Genomic DNA, 22,372 nt, shown 5'->3' on the forward strand with positions numbered 1-22,372 from the left:
GGCACTTTCAGGTGGCTCTCGCGCCTCCTAACCTATGGTCCAGCATCATTATGTTCCCATGAATTCCTAGAAATCCATTCAAAATGCAGTGATTAGTGGCATCAATTAACGTGCAACAACATTTTGTTCCCTTAAAACCACTTACAGGGGATTGGAACTTTGGAACCTAATCCTTTCCTGGTCCATGCATCGTAAATAGTAAATCATGGACATTATACTAACCTGGCCTAAGTTGCCAGCTAGGAATGCTGCTCCTGAGTGAATTATTGCTGTAGCTGTCCCTTATCTTTCGTTGTTGCTCGTATCATAAGCAAGCTGAAGATTAGCTAGCTTCCATTGCTGCTACTTCTGCGAGTAGTGTCTCCTATGTCCTGTTGATTATCATCAACTTGTTGCAACTATTGCCTGCGTGACCTTTCACTGCTGTATTGCCTCTTGCCTTATGAAATGCTCTTGTAGAGTTGTCTCATGTAGCATTGTCTTCGATTAGAATTATGAACAATCCATTCAGGCCTCAGCATCTTGTTTCACGGCAAAAAGATTTACCAATAATTGCCACAAGAACAATGCCCATCTTTAAAATGATGAAATCGACTAGAATCCCTCACTGTAATTTCTCTCCCAACTATCTTCGATATGATCTTAATAGCAGCATGGCAATCAGAACAAGCCCTGAGATTTTTCATCACTAATATCGGTGAACCTTCAGGAGTACTGATTAATGCAAATGCTATAGCAATGCGTTCACTATGGTACTTCAGAGATTCTGCTCTGGTATCTTCGTCCCAGTTATGAAGAGCACAGCTAATATCTGGTTTATAACCTTCCTCCTCCATTCTTGTTGCTAAGGACTCAATCTTCCTCTTTATGTCTTCCCATCTCAGATGAGACTTGTCATTTGCAGTGAAAATATGCATCTGGTGGTTGATTTCCACCCAACTGTACGCGGGTGGTTTCTTAACTCCTCGTTCTCTCATAGTTTTCTTTACAGCAGCAACTTTGTCCCATTGCCCAGCTGCTGCATAGATGTTTGACATGTTCACATAAGCAGCAGCATCTCTGACCTCCATATTGAATAGCTGCTCTGCAACTTGTTTTGCAAGCCCATGGTTCTTATGGATCCTACATGAATTTAAAACGGATGAGAGCATAACCTCGTCTGATTTAAAGGGCATTTGAGCCATAAGTTTTTCAGCTTGTTCAAAACGTCCACTTCGGCACAAGACATCAACCATAGCTACATAATGTTCTCTCCTGGGCTCCATATGATATAATTCTGTGATGCTGTTGAAATACCTCGTTCCTTGATCAACAAGCCCAGAATGGCTACAAGCAGTGAGGACATTGAGAAAACTGACCGAGTCTGGGCAAAGACCCTTTTTAACCATTTCCTCGAACAATCTGATGGTACCTTCACCGTCTCCATTTTGAGCAAAGGCAGATATCATGGCATTCCACGAGACTATATTCCTCTCGGGCATTTCTTGGAATACCTCGATAGCATCATTCATTGAACCACATTTTGCATACATATCGAGCAATGCACTCCCACAAAACACGTTGGAAACAAATCCCGACCTATATAACAAAGAGTGCAACTGTCTTCCTAGTGAGAGTGAGGCTAAACTGGCTGTAGCCCTTAAAATGCTGGCAAAAGTAGCTTGATCTGGGTTGACATTTGCCTTGCACATTGTCATGAATACATTCAAACCTCTTTCGTGATACCCATTTTGTACTAGGCCCGAGATCATTGCTGTCCACAGAACTGTGTCCTGTTGTGATAGAGACCGGAAGATTAGCTCTGCTTCCTCAAATTGTCCACATCTAGCATACATGTCCAAGAGCGCATTTCCTATTTTAAGTTCTGATGATGCTGTCGTTACCACACATTGACAATGGATTTGTCTGCCCATTCTCAAATCAAGTTTCTGAGCAGCGATACTCAGCAGAGTAGAATAAGGAAAATTCAACCTGTCAAATTTTTTATCCTGCAGTTCTTGGAAAAACATCAGAGACCTCTCGAAGTTCCCTTCCCATGCATGACCGGAGATGATGATATTGTACGAAACACCATCGATCACAGACACTTCTCGAAAAAGCTTCTCAGCTTCCTCTACATGGCCATGCTTTGCATAAAAGTCAAGCAAACCATTGATAACAAAAACATTCCGAAGTAAGTTGGTCTTCATAACCAAGCCATGAAGTTGCTTACACAAACATAAGTTCCCTAACCCAATACCGGCACCTAAGACAGCAGCAAAAGTGAATTCAGAAGGTTTACAACCCACATTCTGCATAGTCAAGAAAAGATCAACAGCTTCCTCATGCAGCTCATCATTAGCATACCCACTAATCATTGCATTAAAAGTAACAGAATCACGTTGTGGCATTTCATCAAAGACCCTAAAAGCCAAGTCTAAGCAATGACACTTGCAGTAACAATCCACCAAAGTATTACACACAGTAAGCGTCGAACCAAACCCCAATTTCACAACATGGGCATGAACTTGAACCAGTTGCTGCATCGACTTTTCGCTGTCAAAACCCGACAACAACGTGGCGAATGTAACAGAATCCAGCACAGTCCTAGACCTATACATGTCAACATAAAGCTCAAAGGCCTCCATGGAATTACCATGGCTGGCATAACCACCAATCAAAATGGTCCACGTCACAGCAGTTCTAGCATCAGCATTTATGTCATCAAACAAGTGGGTTGCAGTAGCAAGATCCCCTGATTTCACATAACCTGAAATCAGAGTGTTATATGAGAATATGTTTCTGTTGGGCATTTCGTCGAACAGTTGGCGTGCTTTGGAAAGGTTGCCACTTTTGATGAGGTTTTCCATGTGAAAGTTGATCCGGCTTGTATTCGGGTTGAAACCCGTTTTGATGATTCGGGCGTCAATGACATGGGTATGGTTTGGTGATTGAAATGCAGGTGAATTCTTGCAACTTCGAATGTGGGAAGAAAGTTTGTAGACTGCATTAGTCCAATACTTGTGGTTCATTGGATATCAGGGACTAAACTTCACTAATGAAGTGCCCATGAAGTCATGAACTAATGGGCAAATGCCAAATGGTGTGTTGCATTAAACTTGTCTCGGTCAAGAGGATTAATATCGGCTCGGTTGACTTTAGGTGGCTCGAGTTAGTTTTACTCGGGTTAACTAGACTCGAAATTTAGTAAATGAATGAGGATCCTGTTTAAAAAAAAAAAAAAAAAAAAAAAAAACTCTATGAATTAATTTTCGAAAAATGTGTTATTGTAACTGTTATTTTGAATCAAAATACATAATATTAGTGAAGAACTATAGATTGTGAAAAACTTGGCTTGACCCGACTTGAAACTGTAACGATTAGTATGTACGATTTGAGCTTTCCTCAATTTGCAATCAACTCACTTGATACACCACTAATCCATTACCCATGACATATTTTTTTTTTGTTAAAAAAATAAATAAATATTTATGATGAATTAATTAATACTCCATGGGAATGAATAGTTATGTCTCCTAATTAGATCCTAGAGACAAAGAAATGGGAAAGGCCAAAACATATAATGAAGCACAAGAAAGTCTCATAGCCATGTTGGGTGGTAGAACAATCTAAAGGCCACCAAGTCACCAACCAATGTCCTCATTGGGTCTTCCAAGTTTAAATGGAACATGAGTTAACAAATAACAACTCTGCCGCACAGTCGCAAATCCCATCTAAACAACCCCATGGCCAATAACAAAGGAGGAATGATCAACCCGAATGTCCAACGAGAAATGATTAACTTCATATAAGAATGCTGAATTGTATTGTACTCCCTCCGTAACAAAAAAACTTTCTAACAGTTTCCTTTTTTGGATGTAACAAAAAACTTTCAACAATTGTACAACTTTCTTTGTTTGGTAACTTTTTAATTGAAAAACTACCATATTACCCCTTTTTAACTTCCTAATCTAAACTTAATCTACACACTTATTTTCAAAGGGACCGCAATTTTTTTTTTCTCTTTCCCTACTTTTCTTTCCCTTCTTTTTTTTTAAAGGGACCACAACATTAATTTGTACACTAAATATTCGTTAGCTTATTTTGAAATCTTAGATGATTTAATCCATTTGTTGAAAGTTTTTCGTTACGGAGGGAGTATACTTTAGGGGGGTCTATGCTAATTTTAAAAATTAGGCCCTAAATATTTTTATGAAGTGAAATGCATATATGATGTTTTGCATAAGAGTTGAGAGTTGTCCCAGTGGTAGGACAACCCATCTCCTGTGGCCACACTACATTATAACGCTTAGCAAATGGTCTCACCGCACAAGCCCCAAAATCCTATGTGCAAATAACATACTATTGGACATTTGGACCATTGATTGTACTTAAAGAATTGAATTATGTTGCGGATTAGGGGTATTGAACTTTAAGTAATACTCGCTGGCATTATCGGGTTCAAATATAACACTTTGAATATCTAATTCTTAGTTATGTACATTTTTCTTTCTTCCATGCAAAATATCATTTTTTTTACACGGTAAGGTAGACGAGTGATCCCTACACAAATCCTATCTCAGGAGCTGTGCGTACGCTGGGGATTTCCCCCCTCCCCCCACTGCACAGCTCCTGAGATAGGATTTGTGTAGGGATCACTCGTCTACCTTACCGTGTAAAAAAAATGATATTTTGCATGGAAGAAAGAAAAATGTACATAACTAAGAATTAGATATTCAAAGTGTTATATTTGAACCCGATAATGCCAGGGAGTATTACTTAAAGTTCAATACCCCTAATCCGCAACATAATTTCAATTCTTTAAGTACAATCAATAGTCCAAATGTCCAATAGTATGTTATTTGCACATAGGATTTTGGGGCTCGTGCGGTGAGACCATTTGCTAAGCGTTATAATGTAGTGTACTTTTAACTTTTTTAAGGTCTTGAATTGAACAAGTGAAATGAAACTAAAATTGGATATAAATTGAACAAAATTCAACAAAATTGAAAAATAGTGCAAAAATAAGACCAAAATTCTAGAGTACAACTTAAGCTCACTCCTTCACCCAAAGGTGATGGAAGTACACATATTATGTCTTTTATTTCTTCATCTTTACTCTTTAGTTGTTTATATTATCTAAACTACTTAACTTTTTTTCACGTAACATTTTATTCAAAAGGTCTTGTCATTATTTTTCTATGTATCACTAAAAGAATGTATTTTCACCTTCTTTGTTATTTTCGACACGTTTTGTTTTTCAATCAATCTAATTAAAAATCGAATTAACAAATCATAAGAAGAATTCCAATAATTAGAATCAGGAAATCAATTGGATTCGAGTTTCAATAAAAAGGGAACTAATGGAATAATTAAAAAAAAAGAATTCCAATCATAATTAAATTCAACCTATTTATCAAAAATATAACTAATAGATCCATAATAGATAATTGCATTTTGCAACCATGAACAAAGAGTAATGATTTGTGTATTCTCGAAATGATTTCTGCACTCTTCTCCCCCTCACATAAACCTATGTAGCACGGAAACGTTGAGAGTTTCGAAAACGGAGAGGTTTCGGAAACGGGGAAACGTCAGTTGTAAAAATGAAGGAAACGGGGAAACGTTAAATAATATAAAAATAAATTTAATTTTTAAAAAATAAAAGGATAAAAAGACAAGAAAAACTCTAAAATTGTCTTACCAACAAATAAATATATTTAACATGTCATATAATGATATAAATACACATATAATTTAGCATGTGCGATAAAATTATATTTCATTGAAATAAAACGTCAAATTATTATTAACAAAAAAATTCTCTTCTCCTACATTGACACATTAGATGGAGAATGTGAAATTAAAGGAGAAAAAATAATCAACAATAATTAATTATTCAAGAATAGATAAAATTACATACAAATAGACATGATTCATAAAAGTAATATGGATGACTAGATATAGAAAATGAAATTAAAGGTTATAAGTAAACAATCTATCTACAAATACATTAGTTGAAGTTTTAAAATGGAAAAATTGAAAATAATAATCCCTACTTTTAGCCGTCCGCTCGTAATAATCCTTACTCAACATAATCTCAGAATAATCCCAATTTGATTCCCCATATTCTCTCAACAATCCTTTTAACCTATTACCTATTCAATAGGTTAACTCTCTCCTCCTCCTCCTCCCTGTCAACCCCCTAACCCACCCTCACCCTCCCTCCTTAGCTTCCCACCACCCATTATCGACCACCACCGCGACCAGCAACAATCAACCACCACCGACAACACCTGGCAGCCCAACACCACCAGGAAACACCAACGAAACACCCATGACCACCCCCCCACTCACACGCACTCACACCCACGACCACCCCCCACTCATACGCACTCACACCCACGACCACCCCTCACTCACACGCACTCACACCCACGACCACCCCCCACTCACACGCACTCATACCCACGACCACCCACTCAAACCCACACCACAACCACTCACACCCACCCACGAAACACCCACAACCACCCCAATAACACCAACACAACCCTCGAAATCAACTCACGACCCACAACTCGCGACCCTCAAACCTTCAAATTTGCGCGACCGATTGTGGCGTTTGATTCGGTGGTGGTGGTGGCTCGATTTGGCTCGATGGTGGTTAGTGCGACCTAGGTGCTTTGAATTTGTGCTCGATGGTGGTGGCTCGATTTCGAATTTGTGCGAATTTTTACAGTGGTGGTGGGTGGTAGATTGTGCGAATATGTGTGATGGTGAATTTGTGGTGTGGGTGTTGGGTGGTCCGGTGGTTACGGGATTGCAGCGCGCGCGGTGGTTGTGGCTGTTGGGTCGTGGTTGCTAGTCTTGTGCGTGGTTGTGGCTGTTGGATCGTGGTTGCTAGTCTTGTGCGTGGTTGTGTGGATGGGTAGTTAGGTGGTGGTTGTTGGTTTTATGGGTGGTGAGAGTGAGTAACCGGATGATAGGTGGGATTACCTGATTTAGTAGGTAAATATAATGACTGGGTTTATTTTGAGAAGATTAGGTAACAAATTAGGATTATTTTGAGATTAAATTGAATACGGATTATTACGAGCGGACGGCAAAAAGTAGAGATTATTAAATTCAATTTTTCCTTTTAAAATTTGTTTCCTTTCACTAAACTAAAAATGTGTGGGTTTGAAAGTTATAAAGTTTCCGAAACGCTACTTTTGTAGCGAACGTAGAGTTTCTAATATAAGAAACGTTGCTTTCGTAGAGTTTCCGATCCGATATAGGAAACGTTTCCGATTTTTATTTTAAGTTTCGGAAACGTTTCCGAGGAGTTTCCAAGTTTCCGAGTTTCAAAAACGTGGAAACTCTAAGTCCTAGAAATTTCCGTACTTCATAGACATAAACCATTCTCCAATAAGAACCCCACGTAAGACCATAACACAATGTTTTTCGGGCAATTGGGTTTTGGGTAGTCAAATCACCCCTTTTCAAATCACAAGTACAAGTACTACAACCCAACAAAAGCACCATTTCCCTCCTCCCCAAAACAAAAACAACAACAAGCAAACACATTCATCACTACTTGACTACTTCACTCCCCTCCTTTCCCCTCTCCGACTTGCGATCCGAGCGATTAATGCTGCGACCACCTTCACGATTCGCCGGCGCCACCGTCCTCCGGTGGTTCTCCACCTGCCCCACGGCGGCGCCGGCGGTCTCTGAAGCTGAAGAATTGTTTAAGGAGTCATGGAAGAAAGTTGTGCCTCATATCGACCCACCAAAAACTCCTCTTTCTTTTGTGCAACCTCGTTCTCAAAACCCCACTTCAATTCCTCCTAAACTCACCCTTAATCTTCATCTTCCTCACTCGTCTGATCTTTTTAACGAAGAGGTAACTCGAATTTCTCACTTATTATTAGTAAAGTTTGTTTTTTTTAGAAATTAAAGAATTGTGCTTTTTTTTGGGTTGAATGCAATTGTTTAATTATGTTGGTCTACTTTATTTCTTGAATTAATTATAATGTTGTCTTTCTAGTTCTGGGTTTGAATTGTCTATTATTATTGGGGGTTTAATGAGTATTATGTGTTGGTGTAATTTTGATGTAAATATGCTATAAACATGAGGTTTCATGCTGATGTCTGTTTATGTCATGGAAATTGGAGGGTTTTGCTCTTAATCTTTGGAAATAGATTTGTATAAGCTTCAAAAGGGAAAGTATGGTTTACTATATTTGGAAAAATAGAAGTCTAAAATCTAAATTTGTGCTTTTGCTTCTTCATCATGAAGTGCTAAACTTTGCATTTGTTTCTTTAGAATTATCTCTTTTTTGGGCTACTCATTTTGTGTTAATTAATATTTGAGGCATGAAATGATATCTCAGTCCTTTGGATTGATCATTGGAGGCTTGGAGCCAACCCTAAGCTGGCTTATGTGATTGTTGGCATATGATGCCAGGAATTTTAAGCGCGGTCTCAAACAATTTGGTTCAGTTGTCGAGTTTGGTTTGGCTCAAAAAGTAGTTTGTGTTGATATTTAAGAATAATTCTGAAGTATTCTCATCCAAAATGGAGTAAATTTCAGGGTTATTGGCTTTGAGAGTGAGTGTTATGTTCTTTTGCTGCTTCAGGCAATCCACAGTATATTCTTATGCTAAAGACCTATACTCAACTCACTAAACACTTGCAGTGTTAGTGATATGAATGCTATCTTATTTGCTGCACAGAAGTTGTTAGTCTATTGTCACAGTGCATCTTTGATCTGTATTGTAGTAGTGTTTCGTTCGTGTTGCCTGACAGCTTGATTTCATTAATCAAACTTGTTGAGCTAACATTTTTATACAGACTAATATAGTTATGCTGTAGTGTGAGATCTAATTTTGATGTTCTAGTGAATATGTACTGCAGCTGTTAGATTTCGTGTCATAGACCGCGAGTATTTGCACTTCGTTTTACTGTGGCACAGAGAAATCTCCTTGCTGGAGTCTTCTGGTCATTCTTGGTTTTAGTGGAGATATTTTTACCTTTCAGTTGCCGAGCCTCGGATTTGGGTCCATTTCTTAAGCACTTCTATAGTTCTATAATCTAGCTTTTTTGTGTTTCTTTTTGGTTAACTTGTAAACCCTTTGTTAGTCATCCACATCAAAAGGAAAACACTTATTTAGGTCCACAACACAGCGACTCTCTACAGAGGGATAAGACAACACTAGCCTTTCTTGATGTTTGTGGTGGTTTCCTTGCTTTTTATAATGTCAACTGTTTAGTAATTTTCGCTGAAATTAGATTAAATCATCATCACACCTTAACTAAATGCTGCTTATTTGTCATTGACTTTATGTGGGATTGAAATGAATGATTCACATTATTATAAAGTCCTTTGTACAACATGGGAGTTTAAATTTGCTTCTAAATAGAATGTTTGGCATAGTACATAGAGCCTACTGAAAGGTCGAAGATGAAAGTTGCTTGTTGGCTAACGTTACTTGTGTGATTGTGTTATTAAAGACTGAAATTCTAAATAGAATAGAAACACCTAACGAGTATAATCAACAACCTATTTGAGCTGCTGCTTAAATTAAATGTTGTTGTTGATCTTTGTGGTTTACTGGCTTTTGTGTGAATTACGGAGTATTAATCATAACTCCCACCTTTCAAACTTGACCTTCCTTTCAGGTTGATATGGTCACATTGCCAGCAACAACCGGGCAGATGGGCGTTCTTCCAGGGCACGTAGCAACCATGACAGAGTTGAAGCCTGGCACTCTCTTGCTTCACCAAGCGAATGAGACAACAAAGTATTTTGTCAGTGGTGGTTTTGCCTTCATCTATCCAAACTCTGTTGCTGACATAATCACACTTGAAGCTGTTCCTGTTGATAGAATTGACCCAAACATGGTTGAAAAAGGGCTTGCTGAATTCTCACAGAAGTTGAGTTCAGCCACTACTGATTATGAGAAAGCAGAAGCGCAAGTGGGAGTCGATGTTCACAATGCCCTACAGTCTGCTCTGACAGGCTCATGCCGCAGCAAATATGAATGTGGTCTTCTCTCGTGATGAATTCAGCCTTTTGTCTGTGAATGTGTAGTGGAGGTGGAGCTTCTGAACTCTTCGGCTGAAGGGTATAACAATGGTGCCTTTTTCTAGCATTAATATTATCATGCACTTGTGGCAGAGTAATGCACTTTCTTCTTTTCATAGTAACTCATCTGTATTTTGTACTAGTTTAAATTTTAGCAGCGCGAAAGCCCTAGCAGGCTTTCTTGTACATCAGGCAGCTGTTGAACTGGCTTAAAGACAACCTGGTCATATTGCCCGTTTAGAATCTGGTTCACTGGTTGAGTTAGCCTATTCAAGCTATTCTGATCTCTTCAACTCTTTAAAGACAGTTTTAGATGGAATAAACTTTGATTAATAACTACATAAAACGAGCATTTATTAATATTGAAGGGTTAGTAGGAAAAACAAGTGGTTAACGGTAGGTCCAAAAGAGACTACTAAGGCTCTGCTTTTGGCCTATTGGAAGCTCGGCTTCGTTACTCTTGGCCTTTTCTCCTAAGCTGACTTCCAATTGTCTAGCTATGAGCTATTAAGAGTGGACTTAAAACTACTATTGGAGAATTCTCGATCCCATTTTAGATCAATCATCACGGACAACATAAATAAGCGTGGATGTCAATTAACTTAATTAAAGCAAATATAATTGTACATCAGTGCCCTTTTCGGCTTTCAGTTCACCAAGAATGAATATACAAGTGGGAAATCTAGATCATTCAATCATATTATAAAAATTTAGCTCAATACAAGTCAATAATCGAGTTAAACTCATAGGTTCACCCATATCTTAATCAATTTATCCTCATAATTGGCTTAGTATAAGCTCACACTGGCAGAAACGCTGTATTGCACGTACTTGCCAGTTAATATATGCGTCTATTCACATGCAACTGTGTTTTTTTGAAGCCAATTATGGAACCTTTGATTTGTAAGAAAATACAATGCCAACCTAATGTCTTGAGAAGTTAAGAGCAATGAGTAGTTTGTGTACCACGTCTGTGTTTGTCAATTGTTATTGCTTTCGTGTATGATATTAGATAGGTCGTAATCCCCAAAAATATGAGCAAAATACATTGTAGAATTGTTTGTGTTACAAAGGGAGTATTCGTCAGGTGATCATGATGTCCGAGATAAGAGAAGAAAATATGCTCCCATAAAAAATCAACCTGTGCAGAGCAACATGCCCACAATACCGAAATTTCATTACAGGATTACATCTAGAAAATAATGCAACAGTACAGGATTCAGAAACTTTCCGAGCAACATGGAGTTCAGGAACTACATTTCAATTCGATTGAAGGACCATAACAACAGAGGCAGTGACTCAGAAGTGAGCAAATAATGGCATGTGACATTCGAAACTTGAAAGATGGCGAAACCACAACAGTCTACTATACTAAGTAGAATCCTAAACATAACAATTTTTATCGGAAAAATTAGGTGCATTCCCTACAACCAAATGCTAATTACCCCCAACAACATGATTTTCAAGCACGGGCGGTGACACAAAAACAGATTAGATAAAAAATGTTTCACCAAATAGGAAGACAACAAACCCAGAATACTGAGTTCATACCCTCGAATAAAATCATTCAACGGGAAGCTTCCTTCGCTTGTATCTCACCATCACCTTCCCCTTCACGCCCACCACCATGGCATTCCAATCAGTCTCTGGGAACGGAGAAATTAGCTCGAATTCAAAATTTCTCAGTAGATGACTCCAAATTGCCTTTATTTGTAAATAAGCAAAAGGCTCCCCAAGGCAGCCATGCCTGCCCCCTCCAAAAGAGATGTATGAGAATTGTCCTGCTAACTTATCCTCTTCTCTACCTGGGGCAAAACGGTCTGGATCATAGCTGTCTGGATCTTTGAATATATGCGGTAGACGGTTGGCAAAAGCTGGTGATGTAGCAACAATATGACCTTTTGGGATGTCAAATTCTTTACCATCTCGTGTAGTAACACTGAAATCACCATGTGATTGGCGCAACAACATTATCAGTGGAGGATGAAGTCTAAGTGCTTCCTTGATGCACCGTTGTAAGACTTCCATTTCTGATAAAACATCATGGTCTACATTCTCTCCATGCTTCTTCATCAAAGTGTTCTGCTCTTCAACCACAAAAGAAAGATATTCCTTGTAGCGAAGAAGATAAGCTCCGGTCCATGTCGATGTAATGGAGCTGGTGTGTTGACCAGCAAACAGTGCAGCAATGAGCAGACCAGTGACCTCTCCCTCTGTAGTGGGCCGACCATCTTTGTACTTTGAGTCAATAAAGCACTGCAACATGTCATTCTCACACTTACCAGAGGATTTACGGGAGCTTATAATGTTTGAGAAAATCTCTGCAAGCTTCTTACGGGCTCTGTCACGTCGGTGATGAGCAGGGATGGGCAGATATGGAAACAGAACACTAATGGGTTTCATTCTGTTATCAAGATCGTGGAATAGCGCAGAAACATCATCAAAAAGCTTGTCGCGGACTTCCCTACCCAATAGACACCTACTAGCTGTCAAGATAATAAGATGCTCCAGCTCGTATTTCAAATCTACCTCTCCAGAATCTCCCCACTTGGAAAAGTAGTCCTGTATGACAAAAAAAGGAAGAATGTTTCAATTTTGTTTAAGCAGTCTGTGAAAGTTTAGTATCACAGAGAAGCCTAGAAAAAGTCTAGGCAATGCTGAGTCTCAGTTTCATGATATAGGATACTGAATAACACTAAAACATAATTAGTTATTTAGTTTCACCATTGCGAAACAACAATTATACCAGCAGCCAGCGGGTATATTCTTTAACAAAAGCCACAAGTTTTACAGGGGACGCTCTGGTATCATCATGATGATTAAATGATAAGCACTGGAATTCAAGCTGTTTACACAGTTATGTAGTATGTTTCTACTCCTAATTTAAACACCACAGTAACTCTCACACCAGCTAGGGGACTTCAAGCTTAACTTATGATGCTTATAGCTATATTATTAAAAAGAAACACAATCAATGTATCACCATATGCTAGGAAGCAAACAATGGTTAAGGATGGTAGTCATCAACAAAAGCTATTGTATGGACGATAAAATGACATACTAATATCATGAGAAATTAAATCATGCAACTACATGGCCTCATGTCAACGCATTAGGGTGAAATATATTGCTTCAAAGCCAATAACGGCCTTAGTGAAACAATGCAATATGGAAGGCTGCATTGTGATTGTATCAAACTCAGACAATCACCACGAAGGGTGTTATTTTTAACTAAGTTGACTTATATAAATTATCTGAACTTGTTGTAACAATGAATAGAATGTAAGGAACTTATTTAGACACTCAAATTTTCGTTCATCCAAATGCTCTGAATATTAATTTCCAAACAATGACCCAAAATACACAAAAGGGACGGAGGGAAGTTGAAGAGCAAGACTACCTGAGCTTCTGTAACCATCTGGTCAACATAACTCTTGAGTTTATTGGCTCGAAGAGCTTTAGTGAAGAAGCGAAACTGCTCCTGGCGAACTGAATAGTCAACATCAAACACAACACCAGGTCCAAAAGTAGGGACATTGAAGCGATACACCTCCTGCTGACTAAGATCAGTCTCAGGTGCCTTGAAGAAATGAGCAGACACCTCAGGACCAATCAAGAAGGTAATATTCTTAGCAACCAAGTTCAAGGTGAATACACTCCCTAGCTTTGGGTACTCCTCCTTGAGCATTATAATGGGACCCTTGAGGAAGTGAAGGAGGCCACCAACGAAAGGAGGAAACGCCTTAATCACTGGAGGAAGACGTTTTCCAGATCTTGGCATTACGAGGGTTGACAACAATTTGGCAACTACAAAAGTTGCCACTACCAAGAGCCCTACATTTAAAAACTTGTTGTCTACCTTCTCCGTCTCCATGTTTGTGCTAGCTTGATTTCGCTATTAACTGATCCAACAAATCAAACCAATAGATGAGTGACTGGCATGAGAAGTTAGAATTTAAGCTTATAAACATTCAACTGATACCATCCTATCTCAGGTGAATCTAATACTTTGGTCACGCTTGGGATGGGGTAATAATTACAGGGTAATAAAAGTCAAACTAAGAGGAAATAAATGTCAGCTGATGGTAGAGGAATGATGACCAAAATGAGGGTAACTATTACCCTATGATGATGGCGGGTAACTATTACCCCTCATGGAGTCCCCCTTTATCCTCCCTTCACCTCCCAACAGCACCACTTTATCCTCCCCACCGCCATGTCACCTGCTTTATTTACACCTCTAAATACCTTAGTTTTATCAAGTTTGACTTTTATTACCTTTTAAATACATTACTTGCATCCCAAGCATGGCCTAAGCTACAAACTTCAATAGAAATATGAAATAATTAGGGATGCCACAGCCTCTCTCACTAGTCATCCCTAGGTTCCGCCACCACGCCACTATAACAAGTTTACCAACTACAAAGTTCTAGAGTTTTCATAGCTATGAGATTTATCCAACGCATTTTATATATTTTCCGGCGCTATTTATCCAACACATTATGGCATTGATTTGATTGCTATTTATCAAATCTTTGGTAGAGTAGTTTTCAATTAAATTGCATACAAGTACAACAATTCAAACCAACTCACCAATCCAAATCAATATCATTCCCACGCACAACAATTCAAAAAATCAGGAAATAATTTCAAAAAAATCAAATTTAAAAAAACGGTTATCGTGATTGTTCAATCAACGTAAAATTTAGGTCTCAAGTCAATCAAACAAACAAAGTAACAATGATTCAGGCATTGCAGATTAAAATTAAATTTGTAATTCCATAACTCAAACTAGTACATCAGAATTTACAACACTAAAATACATGAGGAAATCAGATACGACGAATTAAATGCGCAGTGAATACAGCAAATCATCAATGTAAAAAAGCATAAATAAAATTCAAAAAAAATCGTACAAATCTAATAAACAACACCATGTCAGATCAAAAAACAGAAACGAAAGAAAAGGATTTACCAGATCATGAAAACGCGAGGAAGAAGAAGAAGGAGATGAATGAGATTCGAAGATGAACGAATGAATGATGAGAGAGAATTACGTATTTGCGCAGCACTTAGTAGTCACTATCTTGACCACTTGGCAAACAGGAGTGTGATTAGTTAACAATTATTATTTTGGGAAGTTAATAAACCCTTGTTGGTTAGTGTCTAATCTTGGGGGCGTGGAGTGTGAATCTGTGGTGTGGGGCGGATTATCCTATGGTGCACATCTTACCACTTTGTCTCGTGTTTCGGGTTGATCGGACAAATTGTATTATACAACCGGTGGTATTTATGATAATTTTTGCCGTGAGGTTTTGATTTGTATTTATTACAAGTACAAGTTAATAATTTTGTTATTGATGACTTGATAATGAGTGATATTGAGATGTAGTCGTGCAAGTAGAGTTCCAGGAGCCGCCCCGGATCCGCGGATCCGTATCCGTTTTTTCGGATATGGATCCTAATTTTTTTGACCCGACGGATCCGGGTCGGATACGGATCCTGTCTTTAAAAACGGATCCGGGTCTAATAATAGGATCCGGATTCGGATCTGTTTATCCATTTTTTGAAATAATACATATATATTTCTGTTTATATTATATCAAATATTATCAAGCAATCTCATGGACCACAAGTCCATAACTCCACTTATCCACATCTTCACTGACCTTATCATCAAAACATTTCAAAAAAATTCAAACAAAACCCTAACTCCGTCACTCTCCCTCGCAGCCCTCCCGCAGTCCCGCACTCCCACCCCTCCATCTCATCTCACCGGCGACAGTCCACAGCAGCAGCGCCCTCCCGCAGCCCTCCACGGCGACAGTCCACAGCCTCAGTTCGCTCTCACTCTCGACGGCCTCACTCTCTCAGTTCGCTCTCACTCTCGGCGGTAACCACTAGTGTACGGCGGTGAAGCGGTGGCCTGATCGGCCGTAACAACTAGTGTACATCGGTGAAGCGGCGACTTGATTGGCGGCGAGCAGTAGGAGGTATTTCGTTTTCGAGCTTCAAATTTTGCAATTCAGATCTGAAAATGAGTTCTCAATTGGAGTTTATTGTTGCTGTTTGATTTCTCAATTGGAATTGTTGTTGTTGTTGTTGTTGTTGTTGTTGTTGTAATGTTGTTGTTGAATTTTTACTCGAGGTTTATCTTCTGATGTGTTAGTCTAGTTTTGGTCGATTATAAGTTGTGATTGATGTTTGTTGTTTAGTTTAATTCAGTAGATTGTGATGGTGATTGTTTGAATTGTGGCATTTATGATGTATCCAGCACATTTGTTCACTATCTTGCAATTACTTAATATATGCAGTAGCGTGCAATAGAATTGGAAATTAAATGTTTAATTGTGGAAAGTATATCCATGATTTCTAACACTTAATTAATAATTAGGCAGAATATTCATTGATGTTTAGTGAGTTTATTATATGTTGTTTTCGCAACTTCAAATAGGCAAAATATTGCAATTATTCATAGGATCCGTTTTGGATCCGTTTCAAATCCGTATCCGTAAGATCCGTCGGATACTGATATGGATCCTAAGAAAAAATATCCGACGGATACGGATCGGATCTGGATCCTTCTTCCATAAACGGATCCGGATCTGGATCTAGTAGGATCCGGTCCAGATCCGATCCGTTGCCATCACTACGTGCAAGTCATTTAGCTTTTAATATTACGAGTAGTTCGTACATTGCTAGTGACCAGAAAGGGACGTTATTTGGTCGTTTTAACTTTCAATTTTTTCAAATACATGATCTAAGATTCTAATTTAATAATAGTCAAAGTTATAATGTGATAATCAGGCAGAAGGAATTGTATCGAAAAATATGAGGTAGATGAGTGATGAATAAATATAATTTATTTATTTTTACAAATAATTCATTTTAAAGTCGGACTAATTCGGACTAATTCAAATTAGTTTTTTTTTTTTTTTTTTTTGTGCAAACGAGGGGAATGCCCCAAAAGAAAAAACTACACTACATAACAATTAATCTTGGCAAAGCCATGCCTCCTAAGTCTTCTTGCATTTTTGCCTAATCTCACGTGGCTGATCATTGTAGTATATCAATGGTGTTGCTTGTTCTACTCCCTTATTAGTCAAACGGTCTGCGACTCGGTTGCCCTCTCTGTAGCAATGCGTGACACTAATATTATCTCCAAACCTGCGTATAATTGCACGACTTTGATTAACAATGTTGAAGCACTCACCCCCTTGATATTCCGGGTTGTTCAAGATTTGGACACAAGCTTGGTTATCCAACTGAACTAGAAGCCGCTGAATTCCCATGTTACATGCTAGTTGAAGACCATCAAGGACTGCTCGCATTTCAGCTTTGTAAGCTGAACATACCCCATAGTTGGCGCTAAACGCCTGGACGAAAACACCCCTACTATCATGTAACACTCCACCACCCCCTGCACTACCAGGACACCCCCTAGCAGCACCATCCGTATTTAACGCTACCCAATTGTCTGGAGGATAATGCCAACGCACAAAAGTTTCCTCCCTTAGACCACGAGGCAGAATGTTACGGTTACCACTGAAGTGGAAAGTGTTAATGTGTTCCTCGAATTTAATTTTTAAAAAAGAGATGATATCACCAGGGACATCATCGGGTCGTCCAAAAACAACCATGTTGCGCCAACGCCACAACCATCAAAGCACCACGCCAAATTTCGTTGGCCAAACACTCAAATAGTGAGCATCCTTAGCTTCCAATTTTTGCATTAGCCAAGCTTGAAGGTTATTTTCATTAAACCTTGCATGCCGTGCTGGACCTCTAACTATTCTCTAAACATTACGAGCAGTAGGACAATCTCGTAACAAATGAAGTAAAGTTTCTTCATCACCATGACAGCGAGTGCAATGGGGATCATCAATAAGGTGCCTTTTTAATTTATTTGCATTACAAAGAATTCGATCATGCATGACAAGCCAAAGAAAGGCACGAATTCTTTGTTGTAATGGGGCCTTCCAGATCGCATCCCAATTCACATTCGAATTCAAGTCCTCATCCTCATGTCGAATGAGTTTCATAGCATACTTAATTGAGAACCCTCCACTTTTGCTACCCTTCCAATAAAAAAGGTCACCAATGTCTAGGGCTGAATTAAGTTCATGGGAGCATATTTGCCGAATGATAATAGGGGGAAGTAAATCACCAAAAAGGTGTCATTTCCAACCAACACCATCCTCCCACATCTCTTCAGCAGTAGCTCCTTCAATATCCAGTGGAATAGTATGTGCCCAAACAGTAGCTGCTCAAAGGCTTATCAGTTGCCCAACTATGATCCTAAAATAAAGTTCTATTCCCATTCCTATTGTCGTGGCTGTCCCTTGTCGAAGAAAAGAGGCGTTCTCTGTGATGCCCCTCCAAACATTAGACATGCTTGTTGTGGGATTAAACATATCTATGTCGCATTGACCTTGGCAATATTTGTGCCTCAAAACTTGAGACCATAAAGCATTTGGTTCCGTCAAAACTCTCCAGCCCAATTTCGTGAGAAAAGCCGCATTTGCTTGCCTAGCTGACCGAATTCCAATACCTCCTTGAGATTGTGGCTTCTGAATAGTGTCCCAAGATAGGAGGTGAATTTTGTTCTTTTCATCATCTCCTCCCCAAATGAACCGCCTAGTCTTTCGATCAATCTCATCACAAACCATTCTGGGAATTTTAGCGGTTTGCATAGAATAGTATGCAAGCGTGGGTAGAGTGGATTTGGCCAAGGTGATACGACCAGCCAATGAAAGATACTTGGACTTCCAACCTGTTAAACGACGATCCACTTTCTCACATAGATGCGCAAACGTAGCTCGTGTGACCCTACTAGTCAGAGTAGGCATGCCCAGGTAGGTGCCGAGATCATCTGTGGCCTCCATATTCAGGATACGACATATTGCTTGCTTGTCATGGGGAGAAGTATTGTTGGAGAAGTAGACAGTCGATTTGGCATGACTAATTTTCTATCCATAAGCTTTACAAAATCTATGTAAGCAGTCAATGATGACATGGGCTTGATCACTAGATGCTTCAGAGAACAACATGATGTCGTCAGCAAAGAACAAATTGGAAAGTAAGGGTCCATGTCTACTAGCTCGAATCGGTTGCCAACGTTCCTCAATGATTGCTTCTTCGATTACTTGATTCAAACGCTCCATACATAGCACAAACAAATATGGGGAAAGTGGGTCGCCTTGATGAACCCCACTCGAAGGGCAAAAAGAGGCAGTAGGTTCTCCATTCCAGAGAATTTTCAATGATGCAGTCGTGACACATTCCATTATAACATCAATCATTTGCTGGGGGGATTTCATTTCACACAGAATCTCACGAATGAAGTCCCACTTGAGACGATCATAAGCCTTTTCAAAGTCGATTTTGATAGCCATGTATCCCTTAGCTCCAGATTTTTGTCTCATGGTGTGAATGATTTCTTGAACTATCACGATATTGTCAGTGATTTGTCTCCCCGGCACAAAGCTCGTTTGAATATTCAAAGTCAAGTAAGGGAGGACCGGCTTGATACAGTTAACCAAGGCCTTAGTGACAATTTTATAAGCGATATTGCAAAGTCCAATCGGTCTAAACTACGGAGGATATTCTGGATGGTCAACCTTTGGAATCAAGCATAAAAAAGTTTCATTGAGAGTGGGTGGTAAGCCTCTACCATGCAGCACGTCAAGAACCATAGCATAGACATTTTGAGCAACCAAATCCTAATTCTTTTGATAGAAGAGAGCTTGGTATCCGTCGGGACTCGATGCTTTTAGTGAGCCCATGTTTTGAATGACATGATCAATGTCACTACGAGTATAAGGCCTGGTAAGTTGGTCCCAAATGTGAATCGGAAATTCAGGGCATGTACTAATAGGTAGTAGCCCTTCAGAAGAATTCCCATCATCCGTAAAGAGCTGAGAGTAATAGTTGACAACCATATTCTACACCTCAGTTTGCTCATGTACCCACTGATCATCAACATCTTTAAGAGCTGTGACTTTATTTCTCCATCTCCTAGCTATGGTACTCATATGAAAAAAGGTCTTGTTATGATCACCATCCGAGAGCCATTCCACCCGAGATTTTTTATACTAATGGATTTCCTCTTGTTCAAGTACAAGGTCTAACTCCTTGCGCAATTTCGCTTCCAATTTCAGTAAACTGGAATTTCTTGTAGTGGACAAACGATAGTAAGGGGTGATCAATGGTGTAGATGTGTGACAAGTGTCACCCATCCAATGGTTGTAGAGGTTTTTGAGGGATTACCTATAAATACCCCGAAAAACCTCATAAATACGCACACCTACATTCTACACAACAACCACCTCATTTATTACTTGAGAGCTCGTGGTCACTTTTTATGCTTTGCTTAGCACCTTTACATTCCCTTTAAATTCGTACTTACTTAAGCATCGAAGGGGAGATGATCCGAAAAGGATTATTCTCCTGTGTGCAGGTGTCAGGCCACTAGAAGTGCTAGGAGCGAGAAGTTCTAAGGCGAGGACTAGTGCTAGGACTCACCTTGACTTGGCCAGGAGGAAAGCAAGTGCTAAGGTTCGTACATTTGTCCAATAGAGGTCAGCTCTCCCGAGGTAGCGTTGACGGGAAGCCTCCACCCCTCTCTCAACCCTGCAGCTCAGAGGAAATATTGTAGCCACCCCCATTTTATATGCTACAACATTCGGCGCCGTCTGTGGAGAGGCAATCAGAAATGGCTTCAGGAGATGACCAAACACGACGAAGGATGAACACTCCTCCATCATCAGAAAAAGAGAGCAACCCGAATGGCGAGACCAATCCTGCCCAATTTGTCTTCCAAGCTGTGGAAGACGTGACAGATTTATCTATCCATGACTTGGATAGTAGGTATGTTACTCACAATTTGCTTAAGAATGAAATAAGCAAAGGAGTAGATGAGATATGGGAGCGCTTTGCTGCCCAGGAAGACCTCAAGACAAAGCTTGAAGCTCTTCAAGAAGAGAATGCATGCTTGAAAGCCTTGCGTGCAGGCAAGTCCAAGGCAACTGGTAGTGAAGCTCCTGCCAAGTCTCATGCTTTGGAATATGATACTCCTGTAGCACCAAAGCTCAAGACACTAAAGATCAAGAATCCCACTCCTAGAGAAGCAAGTAAGTATGTCTCAACAGAAGTTGTTCCATTGGAACGTGAGAAAGGACAGGTTAGGAAGTACCGTAGCACTCCTAACCTGCCACCACCACCAATACTGCTCCAAAGGTCACTTTGAGCAAAGGACCATATAGGTTTGATGATGCCTATGTGGAGGATGATGTCTTTTCTCATGAAGAACCAGAAGATGTATGGGCACTCATTGAGAGGAGGAAACAAGATAGGGAAGCCTCCTCCATGGATGCTCGCAAGATTATTGAAATCAAGAAGGAAAGAAACCAAGATGCTAGGCTAATCTTGGAAAGGAAGAGAACTGAGAGGCTTAAGCAGGCCACTCAAGATGAAGAACACTCTTTGACCGGGTCTACTCCGGTGTGCACGGATCCATCCCATCGTTCCGAACACATGGCCCTTCCCATAGCACATCGGGGTAGGTCGCAGGTCGCCCATATCACCAAGAGCCGGAAGTCCGTTCCCACCAACGTGAGGGGTACCATCAAAGCGATGGTCACCTGGACCGAAGGCATGAAGTTCAAGAGCTGGAAGTCCCTACCCACCAACGTGGGGGGTACCGTCAAAGCCATGGTTACCTGGACAGAAGGTATGGACCTATTTCCCATGGGGTGGTAAGGGGAATGCAAGCGCTTTCCCTTACCGACAAAAATCCATTTTCTGCTTCCATCTTGATGGCAACGCAATCTCAAAAGATCAAGTTTCCCTCGGTGGATGCATACGACGGAACGACTGACCCTGATGACCACTTAGCCATGTACAAGCATCTCATGCTAACTACTCAAGCTGACGATGCCACTTGGTGTAATTACTTCCCGGTCACCTTGAAGGGCCTAGCACAAAGATGGTTCAGTCAACTCCCAACCGGATCTATCCACAACTTCAACGAGCTAGTAGTAGGGCTGAGCAGCGGTCCGGTCTGGACCTGAAACCGGACCGGACCGGACCTAACCGCCGATTCCGGTCCAGGTCTGACAGCCTGTCGTTGTGACTACCAAAGATAAAACCTAACTCGGTCTCACTATACTACTAGCAAGGGCAAGTAAGGGTCGAACCCACGGGAAAGGCGTTACACACCGGAATTGTTCTCGAGTAATAAGCTAAGCCAAATCAAGGTCAAGAGGATTGTCACTATCGCAATTGACTAAAAACTAGATTAACACAAGACTAAAAGCACTA

The 22,372-nt window shown here is 39.9% G+C and overlaps 1 protein-coding gene and 2 pseudogenes across 1 annotated transcript; 1 reads left to right on the plus strand and 2 right to left on the minus strand.

Annotated features, from left to right (window-relative positions):
• Window positions 1–542: 542 nt before the first annotated feature.
• Window positions 543–3,011, minus strand: LOC145603430 (putative pentatricopeptide repeat-containing protein At2g01510 pseudogene; annotated as a pseudogene).
• Window positions 3,012–7,612: 4,601 nt separating this feature from the next.
• Window positions 7,613–10,026, plus strand: LOC145604257 (ATP synthase subunit delta', mitochondrial pseudogene; annotated as a pseudogene).
• Window positions 10,027–11,238: 1,212 nt separating this feature from the next.
• Window positions 11,239–13,934, minus strand: LOC145605631 (sterol 14-demethylase-like). The gene is made up of 2 exons (XM_081661702.1): window positions 13,452–13,934; window positions 11,239–12,613 (listed from the first exon to the last, which is right to left on the minus strand). The coding sequence occupies exons 1-2, from the start codon at window positions 13,923–13,925 to the stop codon at window positions 11,615–11,617; spliced, it is 1,473 nt and encodes a 490-aa protein (XP_081517828.1). The 5' UTR covers window positions 13,926–13,934; the 3' UTR covers window positions 11,239–11,614.
• Between the last annotated feature and the right edge of the window lie 8,438 nt (window positions 13,935–22,372).

Source organism: Chenopodium album, chromosome 22 (genome assembly GCF_948465745.1).
Source record: "Chenopodium album chromosome 22, dcCheAlbu1.1, whole genome shotgun sequence".
Taxonomy (NCBI): Eukaryota; Viridiplantae; Streptophyta; class Magnoliopsida; order Caryophyllales; family Amaranthaceae; genus Chenopodium; species Chenopodium album.